Source organism: Borostomias antarcticus (genome assembly GCF_949987555.1).
Source record: "Borostomias antarcticus genome assembly, chromosome: 8".
In the NCBI taxonomy this organism is placed as follows: domain Eukaryota; kingdom Metazoa; phylum Chordata; class Actinopteri; order Stomiiformes; family Stomiidae; genus Borostomias; species Borostomias antarcticus.
The window spans coordinates 27,101,682-27,127,414 of record NC_140241.1 but is presented as its reverse complement, the minus strand read 5'-3'; the positions used below and the strand labels follow the sequence as shown (position 1 = coordinate 27,127,414).

The 25,733-nt window shown below is 47.5% G+C and overlaps 2 protein-coding genes across 2 annotated transcripts; one reads left to right on the top strand and one right to left on the bottom strand.

Moving 5' to 3' along the window:
• Positions 1-174: 174 nt before the first annotated feature.
• On the top strand, positions 175-17,998 carry ogdhb (oxoglutarate dehydrogenase b; the record flags this gene model as incomplete). Its single annotated transcript, XM_084442573.1, has 23 exons — positions 175-408; positions 3,079-3,267; positions 4,263-4,362; positions 5,556-5,600; positions 7,613-7,728; positions 7,864-8,018; positions 8,213-8,359; positions 11,494-11,584; positions 11,726-11,905; positions 12,258-12,386; positions 12,527-12,706; positions 12,846-12,998; positions 13,411-13,513; positions 13,777-13,905; positions 14,166-14,316; positions 15,520-15,647; positions 15,756-15,934; positions 16,231-16,302; positions 16,414-16,542; positions 16,639-16,711; positions 16,899-17,062; positions 17,407-17,561; positions 17,878-17,998. The coding sequence occupies 23 exons, from the start codon at positions 175-177 to the stop codon at positions 17,996-17,998; spliced, it is 3,123 nt and encodes a 1,040-aa protein (XP_084298699.1).
• A 1,040-nt stretch (positions 17,999-19,038) lies between these two features.
• On the bottom strand, positions 19,039-25,166 carry pargl (poly (ADP-ribose) glycohydrolase, like). Its single transcript, XM_084442187.1, has 16 exons — positions 25,079-25,166; positions 23,415-23,728; positions 23,025-23,141; positions 22,697-22,789; positions 22,536-22,607; positions 22,324-22,410; positions 22,054-22,214; positions 21,794-21,870; positions 21,538-21,613; positions 21,324-21,399; positions 20,940-21,087; positions 20,678-20,756; positions 20,492-20,600; positions 20,189-20,288; positions 19,870-19,998; positions 19,039-19,252 (listed from the first exon to the last, which is right to left on the bottom strand). Exons 2-16 carry the CDS (start codon positions 23,724-23,726, stop codon positions 19,098-19,100), a joined length of 1,791 nt encoding a protein of 596 aa, XP_084298313.1. The 5' UTR covers positions 23,727-23,728; positions 25,079-25,166; the 3' UTR covers positions 19,039-19,097.
• Positions 25,167-25,733: the final 567 nt, after the last annotated feature.

Here is a 25,733-nt window from a genome sequence, read left to right as displayed (position 1 = left end):
TCCTGAGAAAGAGAGACACGAGGAATAGACGCTGGAGAGGAGGAGGACACGCCCGTGGCATTCTGACACATCTAGGACCGACAACCTTCCGGAACCTCCGTGTTTGCTGGAGTAGGAGCTTGTCATCGACTTCCTGGTTCGGAGAGGGAGAGTAGCCTCTTCTGATCGGTTGCCATGCACCGCTTAAGGACTACGGTCGCAAAGCTACGGCCAATCGCAGCCTCCCAGAATGTCCAGAGCCTGTCGCAACCCAGGCCCGTGGCGGGGAGAGGCGCTTTGAGGACGTTTCAGCCAATAAGGCACCTGAACTCGCCGGTGGCAGCTGAGCCTTTTCTGAATGGAACAAGTTCGAACTATGTCGAGGAGATGTACTTCGCTTGGCTAGAGAACCCCAGGAGTGTGCACAAGGTGAGTGTGAGTGTGTGTGTGTGTGTGTGTGTGTGTGTGTGTGTGTGTGTCTTTGCTTACATGGTCCGTACTATCTGAGAAGCCATTAGAGCATGTGTCTCAGTTTCTCAGTCTCAGTTTCACAGAGTCCTGGCCACTCTGTCCCCTCCCTGGTCAGTTATATACCTACAGTGCGTACAGTATGTGTGTGTATGAAAGTGTGTATGAGTGTGTGTCTCATTGCTACACCTGAGGCTCATATCCATGACCTGACTGGCTCCTCCTGATCTCTCTTTCAACCTATGTCACTTCAGGCTTAGGCAAGTGGAGGTCTGTTCAGAAGGCAGTGGGACAGGAGTTATACAAACATGTGCACAATCAATATTGTGTGCGTGTGTGTGTGTGTGTGTGTGTCAGCACTCGTCAGCTTCACTCGTCTTTAGATCAGTTCTGTGTACGTTGCGCGTTGTCTGCCATGATCACAGTGTCACAGTGACAGCGTTTGTGTTTCGCAATGACAGACATCCTCTCCTTGACTCTTTCTCTTTCGCTCTCTCTCTCTCCTTCTCCTTCCCTCCCCCAATCATCCTCTTGATCATTCTGTCCACTGCCAGTAAGTGACATTGTCTGTGTTTCGTAATGACAGACCTCTTTCTCTTTCTCTTTCTCTCTCTCTCTCTCTCTCTCTCTCTCTCTCTCTCTCTCTCTCTCGCTCTATCCTTCTCTCCCCCAATCGCCCCCTCAGTCATTCTGTCCGCTGTCAGCAAATCTCTCCTACACAGGTCGTTACGTAAGAGGCTTCTCACTCTCCTCCCTGCCTGTTTCTCATCGACCCCCAGCTGCCACTCACAGAGGTCGTCATGGGGTGATGGGACTGAAGTGCAGGATGCAGTCGGCCTGGTCTGTACATGTGCAGTATGAGGTGTAAGGTTATGCCCTGGGGAAGACAGTGAGACTCTCTCTGTAGTACCTCTCTCTCTCTCTGTGGGAACTTTTAAGCGAGATTTTACGACACATCTTCTTAATCTTGCCTTTATCATGTAGTTTTACTTTATTCTTCTTCTTTTTATTTTACTGTTTCTTATTTTCTATTTGTCTTTTACCATATACTGGTTCCGTCCTGTTATATTTTCTTGCTTTACTTTTCTTAATACCAACTAATAAACTAGATTGACCAACTGATTTGACTCTCTTTCTCTCTCCCTTTCTCTCGCTCTTTCTCTTTTTTCCTCCCATCTGTGCTCTGCTCTGTTCTCTACAACAAATCCCCTGCAGCCATTGTCTGGTGGTTGTTAGGCGTTATTGTCCTGTGTTTGCCTGCGTGTGTGTGACGTGTATGTGTGACGTGTGTGTGTGTGTGTGTGTGTGTGTGTGCGTGTGTTCATCCACCTACAGAGGGGTGTGTGAGATAGGCCAGTAGTACTCTTTCCTCTGTGCTAATACAGTGTAACACACTGATCTCCAAAGCCTCTCACAGCTGTAAGCCAATTAGTCCTCTCCCAGGTTAGAAACTCAAGCTCAGTATGACTCAATGGTTTGTGAGTGTGTGTGTGTGTGTGTGTGTGTGTGAGAGAGAGAGAGAGAGAGAGAGAGAGAGAGATGTGTCTGGATGAATGCAGAGGACTCACGCAAAGACTGAGTATGTGTGTGTCGTTTATGATGTGTGTGCCTGTGTGACCATGTCAATGACCTGGCGTCACCCAATATGGCTGAGGTCAAGGTGTGTTTGTGTTAGCAGCTATGCACAGACGTGTCTGAGATGTCTATGTAACAGGTCTTGGGTTCCCTCACTTACCAATAACTTGCAGTATGACCACCTCTTGACACCGCTTTAGCCAGCTGCACCGAAAAGCTAGTGATGCCACCCCAGATAGCAAGCGGATCTGGGCCATATACAGGCCAGATCTGGCCCTTGTGGCTTAGTTCCGGCCCATATATGGCCCAGAATCATTACACATCCGCTTGCTATCTGGGACAGCATGTGTGGGCCGTATTTATAGAGAGGAGTGAGTTTAGCGTGTGTGACACGTCAGTCAAATCTGTGTGAGATGCTTAATGCCTCCCTCAATCAAGTGTGTGTGTCTGTGTGTGTGTGTGTTTGTGTACAGTATGTCCTTGGTGAACAGGTGGGTTTTTAGGGTTGATTTGAAGGTGTCCTGGGTTGGGGCGTTACGTATCTCTGTGGGGAGAGAGTTCCAGAGGGTGGGGGCTGCCACACAGAAGGCTCTGTCCCCAAAGGTTGTCAGGCTGGTGCGGGGGGTGGAGAGCAGACCCATGTCTGAGGACCGCAGGCTCCGGGATGGAGCATGTTGGTGGAGGAGGTCAGATAGGTACTGAGGGGCAAGGGCATGGAGGGATTTGTAGGTGAGGAGGAGGAGTTTGTAGGAGATGCTGGACTGAATGGGAATCCAGTGGAGTTGGATGAGGGTGAGGGTGGGCTTGGTGTGGGTGAGAACCTGGGCAGCTGAGCTCTGCACGTACTGGATCCTGTCCAGGGTTTGACTGGGTACCCCGAACAGGACTCTATTGCAGTAGTCCAGGTGGGAGGGGATGAAGCCATGGATGAGGGTCTCAGCGACACAGTCTAAGAGTGACGGCCTGAGTCTGGAAATGTTTTTGAGGTGGAAGAAGGCAGATTTGGTGATGGATTCCTAAACCTCTCTCTTCCTCTCTTCTTCTCTCCTTCTCTAGTCATGGGACATTTTCTTCCGGAACGCTAACGCTGGTGCTCCGCCTGGCGCAGCCTATCAGAGCCCTCCTCCTCTGGGCAGCACTGCTCAGGGATTGGCTCGCGCCCAGGCTCTCGTCGGGGCCCAGCCTAATGTGGAGAAGCTGGTGGAGGACCACTTGGCTGTGCAGTCTCTCATACGAGCATACCAGGTAGGCAAACACAGACACACACACATACACCCACCCAGTCTCTCTGGGCTAACTGGTTTTAACAGTAGGATATTTACATCCACGTTAGACACATCACAGTCACTGAGGCCACGCTTACGGGCAGAAGCTGGATTAAAGCCTACACTGATGTGAGCGCGCGTTGTGTGTCTGACGTATGTGTGTGTGTGTGTGTGTGTGTGGCATCGTTCCATCCTGTGTCCTGGTTGGGAGGATGCTACTAAACAGGAATGAGGTCATGAGAGTGCTGCAGAGAAAAGTCATGACATCCATTTACAGCCCTGGGACCTACAGTAGATTGAGTTATCCTAGTCTAACGAACAAAGGCTCTACCTTTTCCACCTGATACTGCATCTAGATGAGGTAGTAGTGTGTACTGTACTGTACTGTATATGATCTATTTATATCAGGTTGAAAAACTATTCAATGAAAAGCAGGGATCACAAATATAGGTGCATACATCTTACACACACACACACACACACACACACACACTGTGATGCGTTGCCCTGTGTCTAGGTACGGGGGCACCACACAGCCAAGTTGGACCCCCTGGACATCAGCTGTGTAGACTTTGATGATGCCCCCGTTACCGTGGGCTTCCACAATGTCGGTGAGAGACGACCGGCTGCCCTCTGTGTGCTCGCTGTCCCTGATTAACCTGCCTTCTGTGTCTCTAGTAACGTCTCTCTCTTTCTCTCTCTCTCTCTCTGCCTTCCTATTTCTCTCTTTCCCTCCCTTTCTTTCTTGGTTCTTTCGTGTGTTGGCTTTATGTTAATCCTTCTACCCTTCTTGATTTTGTTCTTGATATTCCTCCTTTATTCCCATTTTTATTATTTTTATTTTTTATCACATTGGCCTTGTTTACACCTCACACCCCACCTGTAAACGTCCTCCACCCTTAATTCGCATTACCCACCCCCCAAATGTGCACCATTCGCCCACCCCTCTCCCCCCTCCCCCCCTTCCGTGTGTAGATCCGCGGTCACCACGTGGCTCGGCTGGACCCTCTGGGCATCATGGCTGCCGACCTGGAGCCAACCCCCTCTGACATCATCACCTCCCACGATAAGCTGGGTGAGGGCAGCGAGAGGGGAGGGAGGAATGTAGACTGACTGGCTTTAGGCCCATCCCATCCTGGCTCTCACCCTTCAGCCCCTTCACTCAGTCCTGATTATTCATGGCATGCCATGTCCTTACTGTCCCTCTGAACTCCACTAGCCTGTGCTACCTACAGCATACCGCTATGCTACAGTAATATACAGTATCTTAATCTGTTGTATATATAGACCTGTACTACATCTGAGTAATCAGTAGACAATGTTCTAGAAGTACATGCTGGAGATAAGATACTGTTTTTTATGGTAATGCTCTGCGGACGTAGAGTTCATATTAGTTTCACAGAGTCAGTGACAAGAGCTCTGGAATTGTCAACAGATATTTCCACCTGTCTATTGTGGTTTTGTTGACAAAACAACATTGTTTAAAGGTGCGGTAGGCGATTGGGCTCAGAAGCACGTTTTCTTATTTTTTTCAATTCTATTTACATCCCGACAGCAATCAATAAATAAAAAGCTCTGACACAAAACAAGTTGCAGGACTGTAATAAGTCCATCCAGTCATTTCTAAGTACCACCTTGAAATGATGGCCTACCTGCCTGTCAACCTACCTACGTGCCTAACGAGTGTGGCTTTGGAGGGAGGCCCGAAGGGGGGGGGGTTTGTCAATTGCATTTTTCCAAATCTAGCATACTCTGTTTTCTCCAAAGTCACCTACCCTACCTTTAAGATTTTGCTCATGTCCTCACCAAGACTAGATAATTTTACGTGTCTCAGATAAGATCACATTTATGATCTTTACCATTAAACCCTTATGAACCCAAGTGTTGCTCCACTTGTGCCGTCTGCAATCAGAACATTGGTGCTTAGCCTGGACGACCCCCCTCCTCTCACTGTTGGTTGGAGGGCTGATTACATCACATACTGTTCTTATTGAGTTATCCACCTGTATCTCACACGGCCTTGGACTGACAATCACATGAAACAGCATGTCTTTGGCATGATTTTATGGTGGCATGCACATTGGGTCAATGAAAAGGCCATCTTGGGTATGGTGTGTGTGTGTGTGTGTGTGTGTGTGTGTGTGTGTGTGTGTGTGTGTGTGTGTGTGCCTGAGTGTGTGCGTGTGTGTGTGCCTGAGTGTGTGCACATAACTTCTATACAGTATATCACTAATCTGTGTGTGTTTGTGTGTGTGTGCGTGCCTCCAGACATCTCTGGATATAAAGAGCGTCTTAATGATCTCACTGCTGGAGGTATGGTGAATTCCCTAGTCTCAATTACCCACAACATCCTGCTCTTAGCAATATAGCCCACTAGGTTACAGTAGCTCACTGCTCCCCTACTCCCAACCAGATCCCACTAGCCCTCCACTCAGGGAGGAGGAAGACAGGGGGATGATCAATATGGTCATAGCTCAGCTCCTCCATTCCTGACAAATGTATCAGTTTAAGTGCAAATTTAAGTGGAAATGGTAGCGTTTGGAAATTGTCCGCTTTGGTGTTTCCATAGTCTACTGTTTCCATAGTCTACTGTTCCCATAGTGTACGGTTTGTGTGGGTAGGCTTGCCCTCCACTGTAGCTGGTAGTGCTGCTGTCTATGTTGTAGTCTGACAGTCTAGTCATACTGGTTCAGTATTTTTTTTTACAGAATTTCTTTCTTTTTATCTTAGAGAGTTTATTATTCCATCTATTGTTTTATTTTATTGTATTGTTTCCATCTATCTTATTACTTGGCTTACATCTAGCTAGATTCTTGGTGAAATTAGTGCTATACCATGTCATGGTATGTGAGGTGTGTGTGAGTGTGTGTGTCTGAGAAAGAGAGAGAGAGTGTGTGTGTGTGTGTGTGTGTGTGTGTGTGAGTGTGTGTGTGTGTGTGTGTGTGTGTGTGTGTGTGTGTGTGTGTGTGAGAGTGTGTCTGTGCGTGTGTGTGTGAGTGTGAGTGTGTGTGTGAGAGAGAGTGTGTGAGTGTGTGCATGTGTATGAGTGTGTGTGTGTGTGTGTGTGTGTGTGTGTGTGTGTGTGTAACCTTTGGCCAGGAGGCCTTAGGCTGAGGGTCAAAGGAGGAGACAGTGTAGACATTTGTCATTAGTCTTTAGTGTGATTAGATTAGGGACAGCCTAGCATGCATGGCTGCATTCCCCCTTTGACCTCCGGCCTACAGGGAAACAAGTCTGGGGAGATTCAGGCTCCTGTCGTGCGATTTACTGAAAGTAAGACAGGTTAGAGAAACAAGAAGAACCACAATCTTTCTTAATGAGTAATTGGTCAACTCTTATATGACTTATGCCAGCATTCACCCTCATACAGTAGCTGATGACCACACACACACGCACGCACGCATGCACACACACACACACACACACACACACACACACACACACACAACCCGACTGGGGTCTCCCTAGGGCCTTGGCACATGTTTTTCTGTGGGACTGTGTGTGCATGAAAAATGGTAGATGTACTTGGCTGATTGTGATGTTTGTTGAAAAAAGCGTGTACACAGTAGTATTTGACAGGGGGGTCACAGTGTGAGTATGGGAGCACATGCTGGGCTTTCCCTGTGCCTTATCTGTGTGTATGTGGGGGAACATTTTGTGCCCTGCTAAAACACACACACAGACTGAGCCGCTCACCCCCAAACTATAAACAGGCAACCCCTCCCACCCCACGCACACGCACGTGCACACACACACTCACACTATTGGAAGTTCCGTCATTTTTCACCGAAGCGAAAAACCAGATAGCCTACTTTTCACCGACCCTGGGGACTGTTTCTTTCAGCCCTCACACCACTTTGGAGCGCCATTTAGATGCTCATCAGCTATCAGCTGGTGATTGTTGACGAGGCGCAGATCCATCCCCATCATTCCTCTGTGCATTCTCTTCTCTCTTCACCTCAGTCACCCCCGGGCCTCTCTCTGTGAGATAATGTGGGTCATGTCAGCACTTCTTCAAACTAATCAATCTTTGTTGTGTGTTTGTACTTTTAGCCAATCAATTAATTGCTTAAAGCCTCTCCTCGGCTTAGATTTGCACGTTGCTCAATGTTTTTCCATGCGGCCTTTGGCGCCTTAGTCACGTTAGTCTCTCTGTAGAGACTAGCAGGGTCAGACCTCACAGTCTCTTTGTGTGTGGTCTCTTTGGTCATTTCTCTTTGGTCATTTCTCTGTTATTGTGTTTGTCTGACGTGTTTTGGTGTCTGTCCCGGCTCACGCTCCCTCAACCCCTCGTCCGCCACGTCCTGTTTCCATGGTGACGGCAGGTTTCTATGGGCTGGACGAGTCAGACCTGGACAAGGTCTTCCGACTCCCAACCACCACGTTCATTGGGGGCAGCGAGAGCGCCCTGCCTCTCAGAGAAATAATACGCCGCCTCGAGGTAAAGTAGACCCTCTCCCCCTCAACACTCACATGGCAGACGGCCAGTTGGCACACGACAAAGGATTCTGTACATAACACATAACGTGATACATTACAGCTTGACTCTTGACACTGACCTCTTCTGCCCCTGTAGATGGCATACTGCCAGCACATTGGAGTGGAGTTCATGTTCATCAATGACCTGGACCAGTGTCAGTGGATCCGACAGAAGTTTGAGAGGCCGGGAGTCATGCAGTTCAGCCTGGAGGAGAAGAGGACCCTGCTGGCCAGAATGGTTCGCTCCACCAGGTCTGTCTGCCCCAAGGTGTTTCTAGATCAACAAGTTGTCCCCCACCAAATGATGTATCACCCCCCTTTCTGTCAATGAAGCAGTGGAAGCAAATGTAAACATTTATGAGTTCAAACACAACCATAATCTCATTGGCCTTTCATAGTAACATTGCCCATCTGAGCGTAACTTCCGTTTTACTTCCCGTGTCAAGGTTTGAGGAGTTCCTCCAGAGGAAGTGGTCGTCGGAGAAGCGCTTCGGTCTGGAGGGCTGCGAGTCGCTCATCCCCGCGCTCAAGACCATCATCGACAAGTCCAGCGAGAGGGGAGTGGAGAGCGTCATCATGGGCATGCCCCACAGGTACTGCGTCTGCCCAGCGCTCAGACCCGGCGCCAGACACTCCTTCACATCCGCTCTGTTACTTTATCATTCGCTCACATCAGCACCAAGTTATGCCTTTTTTGGGGGGGAACGATCTATTGGTTCCATTGTGCCAGACAAGAACAATTAAGATAAGACAGATAAGTAATTGAAATTATTTCAAATAGTATTTGGACCTGGTGTAACAGACCAAGACAGACCCCCTGCCCAGACTATACCCGCGGGTTCCCCACGTTAAGCCTCTAGCTCTAGACTACCCTATGAAGTCAGTTCAACAAAACCAAAAATATGCAATCGCACACACTCACCCAAAAGATGACAACCTATGCACAGATGTTTAATTTACCTGAGTTCTTTGGACCTTTTGCTGTGCGTTACGTCAGACTGACCTGAGGTGAATAAGGCGAATAGAAGTCAGTGGCTGTCTTACATGTCACAATAGAAGTTAGTGGTTCTCCTACCTGTCACAATAGAAGTTAGTGGCTGTCCTACCTGTCACAATAGAAGTTAGTGGCTGCCCTACATGTCACAATAAAAGTTAGTGGCTGTCCTACCTGTCACAATAGAAGTCAGTTGCTGCCCTACATGTCAGAATGGAAGTGGCTATCCTACATGTCACAATAGAAGTCAGTGGCTGACCTACCTGTCATAGAAGTGAATGGCTCTCCTACTGGTCACAATATAAGTTAGTGGCAGCCCTACATGTCACAATAGAAGTTAGTGACTGTCCTACCTGTCATTATAGAAGTAATGCCGAGCCCAGACTTCAGGATTTTTGGGCCGATTTATCCCCGATTCACCCCTCCCGACAATCAGAGGAGAAATCTGTTCTGGAACGTTGGTCGGGGCCGATGATCGGCCCAGATTATCTTGTAATATGAGGGGTTTACAGATCCAATCTTATACCTCCCGATCGGCTCGCAGACCCATTGGGGCGGCCCCGATAATATTAAACATGTTTAATATTTAAGATTATTACGTCCCGACTTTACAAGTGAGACGGCGAGACCAGTGGTTCGTTGCTCCCTCGGGCAAGATAAGATCCTGTTGTGTGTGATGAGCCGTTATTTTCAAATCTTGCTGTGTGTGCTTGTTTGAGATGCGCAAGAAGAATATCTGTTAAGATTCTCCTTATGTGCGTGATGTAACCCGATTTCGAAATTGGTTAGGATTTGAAATATCCTGTAGTGTGAGCCCGGCATTAGTGGCTGCCCATCATGTCACAATAGAAGTTAGTGGCTGCCCTACATGTCACAATAGAAGTTAGTGGCTGCCCTACATGTCACAATAGAAGTTAGTGGCTGGCCAACATGTCACAATAGAAGTTAGTGGCTGCTCAACATGTCACAATAGAAGTTAGTGGCTGCCCAACATGTCACAATAGAAGTTAGTGGCTGTCCTACCTGTCACAATAGAAGTTAGTGCCTGTCCTACCTGTCACACATATAGGCCTACTAGTCTAGTAAGTTTTTAAGATAATAGGTCTATGTCAGAATATGAAATAAATAAATAAAAACCGACTATGCTTAGTCGTCATGTGCACTCATACTAGCTACTGTATAACACAAACTTTAGTACAGGACTTTGGTTTTGGTATCACAATACACCTTTTCCCTTCTCTATTCTGTGCAAAATAATTGAACATACTTACTCATTAAAGTTGCATTGCATAAATAGTATAGTTTAAAGTGTAAATGGAAGGGGTACAGTCTGGTCTAGCCCAAAATATAACCCTAACCCTAGCCCAAAATATTCCCCGGGGTATAAACCAGACTGGAGTATATTTTAGACTAGGCCAGGATATACCCGGGTATAGTTTGGCGGGGGGGTTAATCTGGCGTGCTTCACCGGGTCTGCATGGCACACTACCCAGTGAGGGCCCGAGTAATGGAATTTCACACACTCATCTCTCCATTTGCTGTGATCTTTAATAGGCTATACCACAAATGTATCAGCCCTGGGGTCCTCCCTTAATTTTTATTATTATTATTATTTTTAAGTACTGTACACATGTAAACATGTTGTCCCCCACCCATTATGCATGTTCCCTTGTGGTATCAAGCCCTCTGCTTCTCATTAGGCATTTTTATACAGAGATCCCACTATATTGCCTTATAGAAGACCCCTCCATTTTCTGGCTTTGTTTGTTTATAATGAACCAAAGAAAGACAGAATAATGTGTGATTTTATATAGCATGCCGGCAATCTGGAATCGAGAACATTGGAACGCAACATTCACTAGTTGTTAAACAAGTCCATGGACTTGTATGGTCAAAAGTCCTATAATGAATGTTCGAAATACAGACATATCTAGCGCTACTAATGTCACATCATGTGTATCAATGATTGACCAAAGTAAGCTCTCTACAAACCATGGTAGAGTGAATAAGAGTACAATAACGTCTCCATCTAGTGGGCAAACAAGTCCATGCACATAATGGACTTATAATGTTGAAATACAGACATATCTAGCGCTACTAAACACCTCGAGTTCTACTCTCTGCGGATGTAGAAAGTACATGGTTTCCCGAGTAAACTTGTCTGAGACTATACTGAGATACCAAGCATAGTTTTTGATGTAGAAATCTAAATGTATTTGTCAATGGAAAAATGCATTGGAAAGGCGCCCCTTTTGTGGTGGGTTCTGGTACTAGGGGGGACAGACTCACTCACTCACTCACTCACTCACTCACTCACTCACTCACTCACGACGTGACACCGGCCAACCTAAAGCCCCCCCCCCTTCAGCTGTCGCCGGGTGGGGGACAATAACAACAAACAGGTTCCATGTCTGCAGACTCCAATAACAGTATAGAAAACTGCTCTAGAATGTTTCAACATGTCATGAGACCACATGCACAGTGTGGTCAGGGCAACACCGATGGCCAGTTGAAACAACATTATTGCTGTCGCTGGGCAGGAAATGTCCACTCACACAACACTCCGCTATGCCTTTCACATGAAGTCACAAAAACACTTGACACATAATCTGGAAGTCTACCGTCTCCTCTGCCATCACCTCTCTCTCTCTCTGTCTCTCTCACTCTCGCTCATTCTCTCTCTCTCTCTCTCTCTCTCTCTCTCTCTCTCTCTCTCTCTCTCTCTATTTCCAGGGGTAGGCTGAATGTGTTGGCCAACGTGATCCGTAAGGAGCTGGAGCAGATCTTCTGTCAGTTTGACTCTAAGCTGGAGGCAGCGGATGAGGTCAGAACCTGAAGAGTACAGAGAATAATGGGATAAACGGAGTTGGGCTGCACCAACAATAATGTGACCTGGCCTTGAAAATAACTCTCTCTCTCACTGAAACTCAAAAATCCCCCTTTCCCCCGTCTCCTTCTCTCCTAGGGCTCGGGCGATGTGAAGTATCATTTGGGGATGTATCATCGGCGGATCAACAGGGTCACTGATAGGAACATCACTCTGTCACTCATGGCCAACCCGTCCCACCTGGAGGCAGTGGACTCAGTGGTGCAGGGGAAGACCAAGGCGGAGCAGTTCTACTGTGGAGACACTGAGGGCAACAGGGTACGCACAACGCTGACAGGGCTGAAACGCCTCCGTTCCTCGTCTGCTGTGTATGTGCATTAGAAGCAGTTAAAACTTATTCGAGAGTGCAGATTTCCCCCCTTTTTATTGTATGTATGCGCGCTCACACACACACACACACACATACACACACACACACACACACACACATACATACATTAAACCCACATACTCATACTGTACATGTTTAACAAATATAATAACTGTACCCAACTGACTGATTGATTGGCAGATTGATTGGTTGATTGACCTGACAGATTTATTGGGTGATTGGTGATTGGTGATTGGTGATTGGTTGATTGACTGACAGATTGATTGGTTGTATTTGCAGGTGATGTCCATCCTTCTCCATGGTGACGCAGCATTTGCCGGGCAGGGTATCGTCTACGAGACCTTCCACCTGTCTGACCTGCCCTCCTATACCACCCATGGCACTATACATGTGGTGGTCAACAACCAGGTACACACACTAACACAGACACACACACTTACACTCAGTCACATGCACGCACGCACTCACACACACACACACACACACACACACACACACACACACACACACACCCATTCACACACACTATCCTTCTCTATGTACTGTAGATTGGGTTCACCACAGACCCCCGTATGGCGCGCTCCTCTCCCTACCCCACGGACGTGGCCCGCGTGGTCAACGCCCCCATCTTCCACGTGAACGCAGACGACCCCGAGGCCGTGATGTACGTGTGTAACATAGCAGCTGAGTGGAGGAACACTTTCCACAAGGATGTGGTGGTCGACCTGGTAGGTGTGACCTTATAGACATATACAGATACTGCTTTTAACCTCTGAAGATGCTCTGATGTGTGTGTAAGAGATGTATCGTACTAACGTGTGTGTGTGTGTGTGTGTGTGTGTGTGTGTGGGTGTGTTCCATGGGCAGGTGTCTTACAGGCGTAACGGTCATAACGAGATGGACGAGCCGATGTTCACGCAGCCTCTGATGTACAAGCAGATCAAGAAGCAGAAAGGCGTCCTGCAGAAGTACGCAGAGAAGCTGATCGCAGAGGGGGCGGTCACCAGGCAGGAGTACGAGGTCAGTGGTCTCCACCCTCACCTGTATACTACACACATCAGCACCTTCACCATAGGAGCAGTACAAGTAGGATCAAACGGGTGCACTTCGACATGGGAGTCCAATTGGAATCCATGCTATGGAGTTATTGAATTTCTCAGAGTTAGTTAGCAAGCTACCCTTTTTTATTGATGTGTCTCAATAGTGGTGTTGCTGGCTGTCGATTGGTCGTAGCTAGCTTTGGTGATGAGAAAGTCAATATCTCCACAGCATGGATGGATTCCAATTGGACTCCAGTGTTGAAGGGCACCCGTGCATTAAATGCCTAACAGTGAACTTATTCAAAGAGATTTTGAAATCGAATCGAATGGTCTCGGCTATTATGATTACTGTACCCACTCCGCGCTGCCCCTCCCCCCTCCTCTCTTTATAGGAGGAGATAGCCAAGTATGACAAGATCTGTGAGGAGGCCTACACTCGCTCCAAAGACGAGAAGATTCTCCACATCAAGCACTGGCTGGACTCTCCCTGGCCTGGTGAGTGTGGGTTTTTAGATCAGCGTTTGTGTCTGTCAGCCTGTACACTTACTGTGTGTTTGTGTCAGTGTTTGCGTCACCGTGTGTGTGTGTGTGTGTTCCTCTATCCTTCTCACTCTCTCTCCCTCCATCTGTCTTTTTCTTTATCTTGTATAACTAGATCCAGTTTGTGTATTTAATGTTTGTGTAATTTATCTGTTTTGATGTCTGGTTGTGCATGTGTGTGTGTGTGTGTGTGTGTGTGTGTGTGTGTGTGTGTGTAGGTTTCTTCACGTTGGATGGATTGCCAAAGAGTATGAGCTGCCCTTCCACTGGGCTCAGCGAGGAGGAGCTCAGCCATATTGGAAACATTGCCTCCTCTGTGCCAATGGAAGACTTCACTATACACGGAGGTAGGTACACACATACACACAGACACACACATACACACAGACACACACACGTCTTAAACATCACGTTAATGTGAAAATCACATTACAATGAGCATTTTACTGTGAACCTCACGTGTTACTTGCTGTTTTCAATAAACAATCACTACTTACTAGCGGAGATCGTAAGCAAGACATTCTTGTGCATCTGTTAGGTGTATTATAATGTGTGTGTGTGTGTGTGTGTGTGTGTGTGTGTGTGTGTGTGTGTGTGTGTGAGGCAGGTCTGAGTCGTATCCTCAAGAGCCGTGCAACGATGGTCAGCCAGCGTGTGTGTGACTGGGCTCTGGCGGAGTACATGGCCTTTGGCTCGCTGCTCAAAGAAGGGACACACGTACGCCTCAGTGGACAGGATGTAGAGAGAGGCACCTTCAGGTACATAATCGTGTGTTATTCATTATCATGATTTTAGACGCAATTAATGAAAGAAGCATTGTGTTAGAGTTCAATGCCACCAGCCCTGTCACCGTCGCCTCAAAATGGTTGGTATTGGAACCCTTTATGCTAGCTATTGCTAAAGCTGGCAACTTATTAGAGGCTTTGTTTTCGGTGGCGTGTGTTTGTTTGTCCATCTGTCCGTCCATCTGTCCTTTGGCAGGATTACGCAAAAACTTAGGACTTATTACATTTTGGAGCGGATTTGAATCACGGGGTGGGTCCACGGGCCGCCCGAACATGGCTGGCCATTCACCTCCATTCATTTTTTGGACGTAGGCTCAGGAGTGAAAAATTCCCCCCATTCATTGTCAATGGGGGGGATTGAAACGGCCATATCTCAACATGGGAAGATCACCGAGACACAGGGTTTGGAGTGGCATAAAGCTCTTGACCTAATGAATAAAGCAGTACCAAACATGTCCTGCTCGCATGCACGTGCGCACACACAGAGTCACAAAATGCATTCATGGGCAGAGGTCTGTGCTCCCCGAGCACCATTTCTAGTTAGAATCTTTTTCGGTGGTGGATGGCAAAATCTAAAAATAAGACTATCAGCAGCATGTAGCTAGACACAGCTTTCCAACTCCATCATCATTAGTGCTACTTCCAACGTGAATCTGTAGGACCTTATATAGGCAGGTGTTGGCAATCCCCAATCATGTCCAGTCAATTGAATTTACCACAGCTGGACTCCAATTAAGTTGTAGAAATATCTCAAGCAGTATCAGTGGAAACAAAATGCCCCTCAGCTCACTTTTGAGTGTCATATCAAAGACACTTGTGTACATATTATTTTACATTTAGATTTTTAATAAATTAGCACAAATGTCTAAAAACCTGTTTTCACTTTGTCATTATGGGCTATTTTGTCTAGAATTTTGAGACAAAAAATTAACTGAATCTATTGTAGAATAAGTCTGTAACGTAACAAAATGTGGAGAAGGTGAAAGGGGTGTGCAGACTTTCTGGCATGACTGTACGTCAGGTCGTTGACGATGAGGGTAGTTATGAATAGAATTTAATGCTGATTTAGCTCAAAAATCTGACTTTGAAGGCATATTACTGCGTTTTAACTCTGATTCTCTTATCTCTCTCCCCCTGTACCTCTCCCATTCCATATCTCTCTCTGTCTCTCTATAGCCATAGGCACCATGTTCTTCATGACCAGAATGTTGATAAGAGAATCTGCATCCCAATGAACCACTTGTCCCCTAACCAGGCTCCCTACACCGTCTGCAACAGTTCTCTGTCTGAGTATGGAGTCCTGGGTCAGTATCAGTCACCACACACCCACACACACACACACACACACACACACACACACACAACCTTGACTAACCCCCTGTGTGCCTCTCTCTCCCTCCCTGTGTGTGCAGGTTTCGAGCTGGGCTTTGCCATGGCCAGTCCTAATGCCTTGGTCCTGTGGGAAGCCCAGTTTGGGGACTTCCATAACACTGCTCAGTGTATCATTGACCAGTTCATTAGTCCAGGACAGGCCAAGTGGGTCAGACAGAATGGTATCGTCCTGCTACTCCCCCACGGGATGGAGGGAATGGTATGAACCACCTCACCCTGACTCCTGTGTTTCCCTGTTTCTCTCCATCTCTCTCTCTCCCCAGCTGTCTCACTCTCTCTCTCTCTCTCTTATCCCTCTCTCTCTCTCTCTCTCTGTGTTGAAAACCGATCTAAAGTGTTTCTAACTGCACCCCGTGTGCACATTCCTCATGCATGTATTTCGTGTCATGACGTAGACATGTTTGCATAAACACAGCATGATTCCCAGATAATACGCAGTGTAACGTGATGACAGATGGGACTGGGACTGTTTTTTACCCATGATCCTCCCCCCAGGGTCCAGAGCACTCCTCAGCCCGCCCAGAGAGGTTCCTGCAAATGTGTAACGACGACCCAGACATCTACCCTGTGAGTGTGTGTGTGTGTGTGTGTGTCTCTCTCTCTATTTGCGTTCTCAATGGGTCTCATGCACCGAACCACCCCTTCTAAGTGTCCCTCTCCTCTCTCCGTCTCGCGCAGAAACTCTCTGAGGAGGATTTTTCCGTGCGCCAGCTGCACGACTGTAACTGGATTGTGGTGAACTGCTCCACCCCAGGCAACTTCTTCCATGTGCTGCGCAGACAGATACTGCAGCCCTTCAGAAAGCCTGTACGTTACACACACACACACACACACACACACACTGTGCATCATACAACCCCCCCGCTGATCGTCACCCGTCCGTCACCCTGTGGCTCTCTGCAGTTGATCGTCTTCACCCCCAAGTCCCTGCTGCGCCACCCGGAGGCCAGATCCAGCTTTGACGAGATGCTGCCAGGTGAGAGAGGGAGGGCGAGGAGGACGAGGAGAGAGGGAGGACGAGCGGGAGAGATCGAGGCAGTTTTAGATGCACACCCGCCAAATGTGCCAGCGGCCATGACGGTGATTACAAACGTTTAGTAGTGCACTGTCTAGTGGAGTAGGATGAGAGTGTGTGTGTGTGTGCGCGCGCGTGTGCTTTTCAGGCACCCACTTCCAGCGCATGATCCCGGAGGCTGGCGCAGCGTCCACAAGCCCAGAAGGGGTGAAGAGGTTGGTTTTCTGCGCCGGCAAGGTTTACTACGAGCTCACCCGCGAACGCAAGCACCGAGACATGGAGGGCACCGTCGCCATCGCTCGCATCGAGCAGGTAGACACACACACACACACACACACGCAATCAGACACTTTAACATGACCCCCCAAGGACATCGTCTGATCTTTTCTTGGGGACTGGTTTCGAATTTTCATACAGCAATTGTGTAGCAATTAAGAAAGGAGGAGAGTCATATTTTCTCCCATCTCTCTCTCTCTCTCCCATCTTTCTCTCTCCCATCTCTCTCTCTCCCATCTCTCTCTCCCATCTTTCTCTCTCCCATCTCTCTCCCATCTCTCTCTCATCTCTCTCTCTCTCTCTCCCATCTCTCTCTCTCTCATCTCTCTTCCATCTCTCTCTCTCTCTCCCATCTCTCTCTCTCATCTCTCTCTCCTCAGCTCTCACCGTTCCCATTGGACCTGGTGAAAGCGGAGACGGAGCGCTTCCCCAACGCCGACCTGGTGTGGTGTCAGGAGGAGCACAAGAACCAGGGTTACTACGACTACGTCAAGCCCCGCATCCGAACCGCCATCAAGCGCACCCGTCCTGTTTGGTAGGACCCCACCGTCTTACACTTCAGCGTTGGGTAGCACCCAACCGTCTTACACTTCAGCGTTGGGTAGCACCCAACCGTCTTACACTTCAGCGTTTGGTAGCACCCCACCATCTTACACTTCAGCGTTGGGTAGCACCCAACCGTCTTACACTTCAGCGTTGGGTAGCACCCCACCGTCTTACACTTCAGCGTTTGGTAGCACCCCACCGTCTTACACTTCAGTGTGTTCTTCCACGGGTGTTAGGTGCCATCTCATTGATACAGTGCTGTACACTAATCGTGTGTGTGTGTGTGTGTGTGTGTGTGTGTCTAGGTATGCTGGACGTGGGCCAGCAGCAGCCCCAGCCACTGGGAATAAGCAGACTCACCTGCTGGAGCTCCAGCGCTTCTTAGACACGGCTTTCAACCTGGACGCGTTCGCCGGACACAAGTGACATAAACCCTCTTCCACCACACCGATACCCCGGCTGCCCCCGTTCCCCCAGAGACCCCCAGGACACGTCACAGGACCGTCCCCACCCCCACACCCGAGTTGTATCGATGATGTTGTTGATGATGATAATGATGCATCACACTTGTTTCTCTGCTTTATTTATGACTCGGACTCCTGCGTCTCGGGCGAAACGCACACTGACCGGCTCTAAGCTCTCTGGTTATTAAATGACCACAGAGGGGAAGATCCACAGAGGTGGACACAATTTCAGTTCATATTATATGGAATGTATTCAATGTGTATTCAGATGTAAAACACTTTACATACCTCACTCCCTCACTCATTCTGAATCCACTCATCCGCCTTTTCCTCCCCCCCTCCACCCGCTTAGTCATCATCCCTCTTGGCGTTCATCCTTTTCTCCAGCCTCCCCTTCTTTCTCCAAGGTTTGACCTCACCCGTGCCAAATGTAAACAGTCAGGAAATTACTTGAATTATACTACAGCTCATAGCGATGTTGGCTACAGTAGTAACTTAAGTTCTCCTCAGAATAATGTTTAGCGTTTATTTATTTTCAGATGGTGTTGTATATTCTTTTACTGTTACTGTTCATTAATAAAGAAAATAGATCCTGTCACGGTTGTTGAGCTTGCTTTCAGAAACTTAAAAAATAGCTGTCACATTAGAAGTCAACCTGCATTATTATTATGCCTTCACAAATATATAATCTCTTGGATTAATTCTTCTTTTAACTTTATAGAAGATACATGAAGATAATTGTTAAATAAAAAAGTTATATGAATACAGGTGAAAATCAAATCAACCAAGAAAAAAATTGTACTCATTATAAAACAGTGTAGGTAAACATTTCAGCACACACATTCCATCCTCTCTTAATCTATCCTTCCAACAGCATTAACCATCGTTATTATTTTTTATAGTGCAGTATTCTGAGGTGCATCTCACGTTAGTGCAAGAGGGGCAGGGGGCGATCGGGAGGGTGGGTCTCTCCTCACAGATGATCGGGAGGGTGGGTCTCTCCTCACAGATGATCGGGAGGGTGGGTCTCCTCACAGATGATCGGGAGGGTGGGTCTCTCCTCACAGCTGACTCTGGCTTGCTCTGGTTTTCCTCACAGCTGACTCTGGTTGACTCTGTGTTTCAATAGTGTTGCCGACAAACTCAAACACATCCCGGGGTGCGTGGGCTGAGCGTAACATGGCACAGTAGTCCTCCAGCACCTTGTACAGCTTTCCTGAGGGAGCCGAGGACGGGACACAGATCAGAGATGGACAACAACTAGATCAGGTGACTACAGCGGCCGACCATGGGCCCTGTTTGGATTCTCAGTCCAGCTTTAGATGTGCAGCTTAGGCCTTCATAAAGCCTCTAGAAGCACTACATACATGTGCTTTTGCAGGGTTCATAGATGTGGCATATGCATGTCACACAGTTATGCCACATTTGTGAACCCTTTATAAAGTATTATAAAGACTTACATTATAGATGCTTTGTGATACATTTGTGTAGTGCTTTTGGAGGCTTTATGAAGGCTTTGTAAAGCCTTTATAAGCTGCACTTGATCTATATATAATCCATACCTCCTCAGAGAGAAATCACTGATCTGACATAGATTGGTAACAGCTGTGACGGGAGATAGCTTTAACCTATCCGATGGTGTAATATCTGAGATTTTCTCAACAAGGAGAGAAGAAGGGTGCATTTTAGAGAATTCAAATTCTCCCCGTTCCTGTAGCCTTGTGAGACCACCCTGATCTCGTGAGCTAGATCAGGATGTTCTCACGAGGCCACAATTCCTGTATTGTCCACAATTCCACAGTGAAAGGAACACATGACCTCTGGACGACTCACCCACTGTAGTTCCTTGTGTGGCCAGCAGGTGGTGCATGCGTCGCAGCTCTGTCGCCAGGGTGGCGTTCTTAAAGGTGAAGAAGGCCAGTCCCCTCCCAGCCTCTGCGGCCGCCATCAGCTGGATCAGAGCTAGATCACACACACACACACACGCACACACACACACACACACACACACACACACACACACACAATAAACACAATTCAGTGAAGCCCTTGCCTTCACCCATCAAATTGTGCTGGATCAGTCTTTATTTCAACGTAGGGTGGACACATGCCCCTCCAGCACTTAAACCCTTAGGGGTCAACTCTAGAGCACCTTTGAGTTTGGGGTCTCCATGAAACGCTCCACAGCCCCAGTTGCCGGTGGCGATATCTGGGTTGTCCGAGGATCCATTTGGCTTAAATCCACAGTATCCCTGAAAGGGCCATGTTTACAATTATGAACCCACACAATGAGACTATCAGCAAAGAGGTGTCAATATTAACATATATACAGTTGGATTAGAATGTCCCTGAAGTGGACAGAAGAGTAGTAGGCCTACCTCTCTACACAAGACTGTAAGAGCAAGCCACTCTGTGACTGTTGTCATGCAGGCTAGTGTAGTCCTGCTGGTCTTACCTTGTTGAGCTCTCGGGTGATTGATAGCATGTTGTACTGATCACGCGGCTGTCGGTAGTTTGTTGCATCGATGGCCAAGATCTGCCTGTGTCGTCTCCTCCACTCATCCCTATGACGGAGGAATCAGACCGGTCAGAGGGGTGCTGTGTGTGTGCGCGTGTTTGTGTGTGTGTGTGTGTGACTCACCTTTTTGTGTCATCTTCATAGGGGCCTGCCCACTCAAAGCTGTCGCTGTAGCCACTGTACATACTGAACTGCTGAGAGCCTGAGAAAGAGGAAGGAGAGAAATACACACTCTGTTCAGTCTATTCAGAGGAAAGACAGTAACACACAAACATGCTGGCCTGCTCCAACCTGTGATGTTACACACACACACACACACACACACACACACACACACACACACACATAGACACACACACACACACACACACACACACACACAAACCTGTAATGATTAGACACTCGTTGTCGCCCAGTTTCTCAGTGAAGAGGCGAGACACGATCAGCTCTGGGTTCATGAGGAACAGAATCTCCTCCTGCACCAGTCCTGAGCCCAGCACGCCTCCACCGACCAGACTACAGGCAAAATCCACCTGGAACACACACACACACACACACACACACACACACACACACACACATCATCACTTTGAACACCATATAACCACTATAGCAACGACACCAGTGCAACAAACCACGGCTACTGCCGACAACAGTAGCAACATTTCATAGCTAGGAAACCGGTATTACAAGCATGCGCGCACACACACACACACACACACACACACACACACACACACACACACACAAAGTAATGACTGTTCCTCACCTGCAGCATTCCTGTCCCTTCATTCTCTATGCTGCCTTCTGAAGACACATAGAGTTTTGGCATCACCTTGGTGCAGCTGCCATACACACACAGAGACACACGTTCATCATAACGCCATCAAACAGCACCAACAGACAGTTTCACTGAAGTCTGTGCATATATTTGAACCTGTGTGTGTGTGTGTGTGTGTGTGTGTGTGTGTTTGTGCGCGTACCTCCTCCACGTGGGCGTGTCATTGCTGCTGAGGCAGCATCTCTCAAAGGTCACCAGCCCATTGGGTTCCCTGGTTGCTGTGGCAACCACAGGGGTCAGGGGTCAGAGCGGTTACATACAGACAATTGCACGTGACAAAATGTCACAGCTCGCAAAATCTCTTTGTTGCAAGTTCGAGCCCCACATTGGGGCGAAACTAAGCATTTCACAGTACCTGTATCATGGACATACTGTATGGCTTATATTTATTAACTTACTGTCTGTGACGACATGAAAGTAATGGAAGATGGCTCTCAGCTTCTCTCTCTTCCTCGATGACCACTTCCCAAAAAGGCTGCATGCGGAGGAAAGAGATGGAGAGAGTTCACACATGCAAACACACACACACACGCACACTAACATTCACACGTGCAGACACAAAAGGAACAGATACAGTCACTTGTAACATAGACGACTGAATGGGTTAACATAGGAAATGCTGTGATGTGATTCCCACTGGGCCGCGTGGCGGTCTGACCTGTTGAAGTTGATGGTGGGGTATCTGCTGTACTCTGCGTGAGGGCTGGGGGAGTTGCGATGGGGGAAGGTGCAGTAGAAAGCATTAGCCAGCAAGCAGGCTATCTGAACCTGGGACAGCGTGATGGATGCGGACTGTCCACTCCTGAGCAGAGGGATAGCCTGCAAACACATACGCACGCATGCACGCACGTGCACACACACAAATCATCTCTGTGACTGCATCATAGGTCCCTGTAAAGGTGAGGTGCTACAGTGGAGGCGTGGTTACCTTCTTCACAACATCAGGCAGCCTGGAGGCCAAATTTGCAATCTTGGGAAACAAAGATGGGTAGTAGTTCTCTGACATGGGGATACTCTGGAGATTAGACAGAGGGAGGGAGGAGAGAGAGAAAGAACGGTATGATCGGGCCGGGGGGGTTGGTCCTGATCAAGTCATATCAACGCATACGCCGCCATTCACGATGTTAAATGGTAACTGACCTTAACAAATGACTCGAGGGCATCAAAGGACCACTGGCTCTCATACTTTGGGTTGTATTTCTGTATGGCTTTCTGCGCAGAGAGAGGAGTCAGCCACAAACACACACACGCGTTTTGTCTCAGATGCAACAGCGCAACCTGCGCTGCGGACGTTTTCGTACCTTCACGTCGTCCACTGATGCGGCGGTCTTCTTGGCCAGAGACCGTAGTTGTTTAGAGATCACCTGCCATCGTTCCGTCTGGTTGCTGCCAAACTGGGGACGAGCGAAGAAAAATCAACCGACCGAACTATCGATCAAACAAATCTTTCGTTCGGTCGATACACGAATCAGTCGAGAAACCCCGTCGAGGGAACTTGAAAGTGTGACAGAACAGAATGTGTGAAAAGGAACAAGTGTGACCAGTGAACACGCGAGGCCGTAAACAGAAAGAGCAGCGATAGTCTGTGTAGAACTGGTTGAACCGACCGTTCAGTCTGCGTAGACCTACCACTGCAGACTTGGTAATGAGGCTCTCTGGCGAGTTTGGCATCTTCACAAAGTTGCTGTGCCACATGTGTTGCCCTGGCTGAGCTCTCAGTTGTCCTTCGGTAAAGAGAACATTTACCTACAAGGGGAATGGAACGGACAGGGGTGATGTTCCCTTCAAATTCAAACATTTTTCAATGAGAGTCAATAGCTTGTCAGTATTGGCTATACAGTGCTAGCGGGGTGGACTACGTAAGTTTATGTCAGGCCATGTTGAAGCCATAGCCCACCATCACTGCTATGCTAAACTAAGCCAGGCCAGATACACTGTAAAATATGAGACCGGAAGAAATACAGTAAGGGCAAAGCCAGCTAACTGACCCAGACCAGAGTAAATGAGCAAAGAGCTTACGTCTATAAGGACAGTGTGCGTTCTGCTGAAAGACAACGGCCGAAGCTTCACATGGCACTGAGGGAGACTCTTCAGCTGAGAGAGTGAGCTGCATGATGACTCTATCTCCTCCCTTGTCTCCATATTCTTCCTTTTTCGCTCCTTCTCTCTCTCCATCTCTCCATGGGAACCTTCGCAGGGGCGGGTCTTTGCCTGGTTTGTGTTGTCACTGATGTCTACCAGTCGACCTACTGGGACGTCGGACCCCAGAGGTTGCCCCGGACCCCAGTCCATGGCGTCTTTCATCTGGGTACTGTCGTTTCTCTTTGCCATCTCTAAAAGGATTTGAGACATAATTCAGACTTGATAGAACACATCATACATATTCATTCTCTTTCAGACATCAAATTTACAGAGGGTATTGTGCAATAAGGTGTGAACTCAATTTCAGACCACTTTGGCGGTGTGTTAAATCTACCTGGCGGTAAAACAATAGACCAAAATTTTGATGATTGAATTACAGCTCATCTACTTTTGGGTAAAGCCAGACTATAGTCATCTCAATCAGGACAAAATAATGACCAAAAGATAAACAAGCCAAATGCAACAGTAAACATGTCGTCCTCCACCCATGATGCGTGTTCCATTGGGACAATGAAGTGGAAACTTGAATAATATTTAGCTCGGTGAATAATATTTGAACAGGTGGTTGAACACTATGAGCCCTTTCTGAGCCTGTATGTGTTTTGTTTCTATCTGGAACCTCAGGACCATATCGAGTGAAGTTCGTCCACAGGCTCCCTATGTCAGAACCTTGAGCCTCTGAGCACATGCAGAAGTAGGGAGCACTTCATTACTGCCTGTGACCAAATCCCCCCCAGAACCCCCACCCTGGGAGGAGAGGACAACTACACCAAACCCATACGACGAAGAAGAACCCCCCACCTAACAGAATGACTAGCTTTTCACGGTTGGAGAACATGTATGACCTATAGCCATAGTCTCTCTCTAATCTATCCAACATGATCAAACTATCTAAATAAGAGACATCTGATCTATGTTGTGAATAAGTAGCCTACTATAACTAATGACAATTGTACCCACATACAATGCACCATACAATAGCACTTCTAACATTTAGAACAAACACCAAAAGAGCTATTAACACCTCAAGGCTACTTTTACTGAGACGCCAAGCATGTTTTTTTTATGTACAGAGGACACCGCCCCCTGGTGGTGAGCTCTGATATAAGTCTGACGGACGAACGCGAGCACCAACACACTAACATACACAGGTCAATCTAATTTCCCCCCTCGATTTCATCGATTGGAGGACAACAAGCGCAAATGAGTAGTCTCAACTTGATGCATTTTGTTAAAATAGATCGGCCCAATGAACATCACACCATTGTCAACTGCGTATGGCTTGTTCACTTTCGTTTCACTATCCCTTCATGCCCAGCCCACTGCTCTGCCACTGCTGTCCGTTCAGACCACTGTTTGGAAGCTATTTTATCTCCTTTAACTCAGCGGTCAAGTTTGATTGTAGGTTTTCAGCGTTTTATGTCACTAATCAAGAAGTGAACACTTAGATGAAGAACCAAAATATTTAACAAAATCCACCGAACCGAAGTCTTCTAAACCTACAAATCAGCCGTAACGTTAGTTTGTGAGATTATACTTACTTGGTTTTCTAAGTGCGTCGAGCACTTGACGAAAACGGGTATGACAGAAGGGACTACGTATGGAAAACACTAGGCTACAGCAAGAACACGATGCAATCTGAAACCGAAAGTGAAGGGCCCATGGGGTAGTCATCGTTACTTCAAATGTTAGCCTACTCTTTGGCGGTTCATGAATTTAATATGAAAATCAAAGTGATAAGCTGCCCAAATCATCAATATCTTCATCAATGTCAATATTGTTTTGTTATTGTTGTTTTTTTTGGGGGGGAAAAAAACTTTCGTGATCATGTTAAAACTTTGAAGTAGGTTCGGGTCAGCAATTCTACTCTTTAATCACAAGGTGGTGCTAACGAACCACACAACGCACGCACTTTATTGCCTCCAGCGACTTGAAACCATCTCAACACCCATTCATGGGCTACCACCACTATAACATGGCCATAGCCTAAGGGGAACACCACTGAGGGTGTCAGTGCCTGTATGTGTTTCCATATGATTGTGTGTGTGTGTGCGTGTGTGTGTGTGTGGAGACTGTTCGTCTTAGCGTGTAAGGCTACTTTGCACTTAGTACTGTTCTAGGAGTGTGTACTATTTGTGTATGTAGTATAGCCTACTGTGCCTATCACTGTGAGTGTAAAGGTCCGCGAGAGGACCA

Excerpts from the sequence above, each read along its gene's own strand:
- pargl (XM_084442187.1), bottom strand. The coding sequence starts at position 23,726 with ATGGCAAAGAGAAACGACAGTACCCAGATGAAAGACGCCATGGACTGG. Across the intron at positions 21,614-21,793 it reads CTTTCATGTCGTCACAGACA|CAACCAGGGAACCCAATGGG; the intron begins GTAAGTTAATAA and ends TGGTTGCCACAG. Across the intron at positions 21,400-21,537 it reads GACACGCCCACGTGGAGGAG|CTGCACCAAGGTGATGCCAA; the intron begins GTACGCGCACAA and ends TGTGTATGGCAG.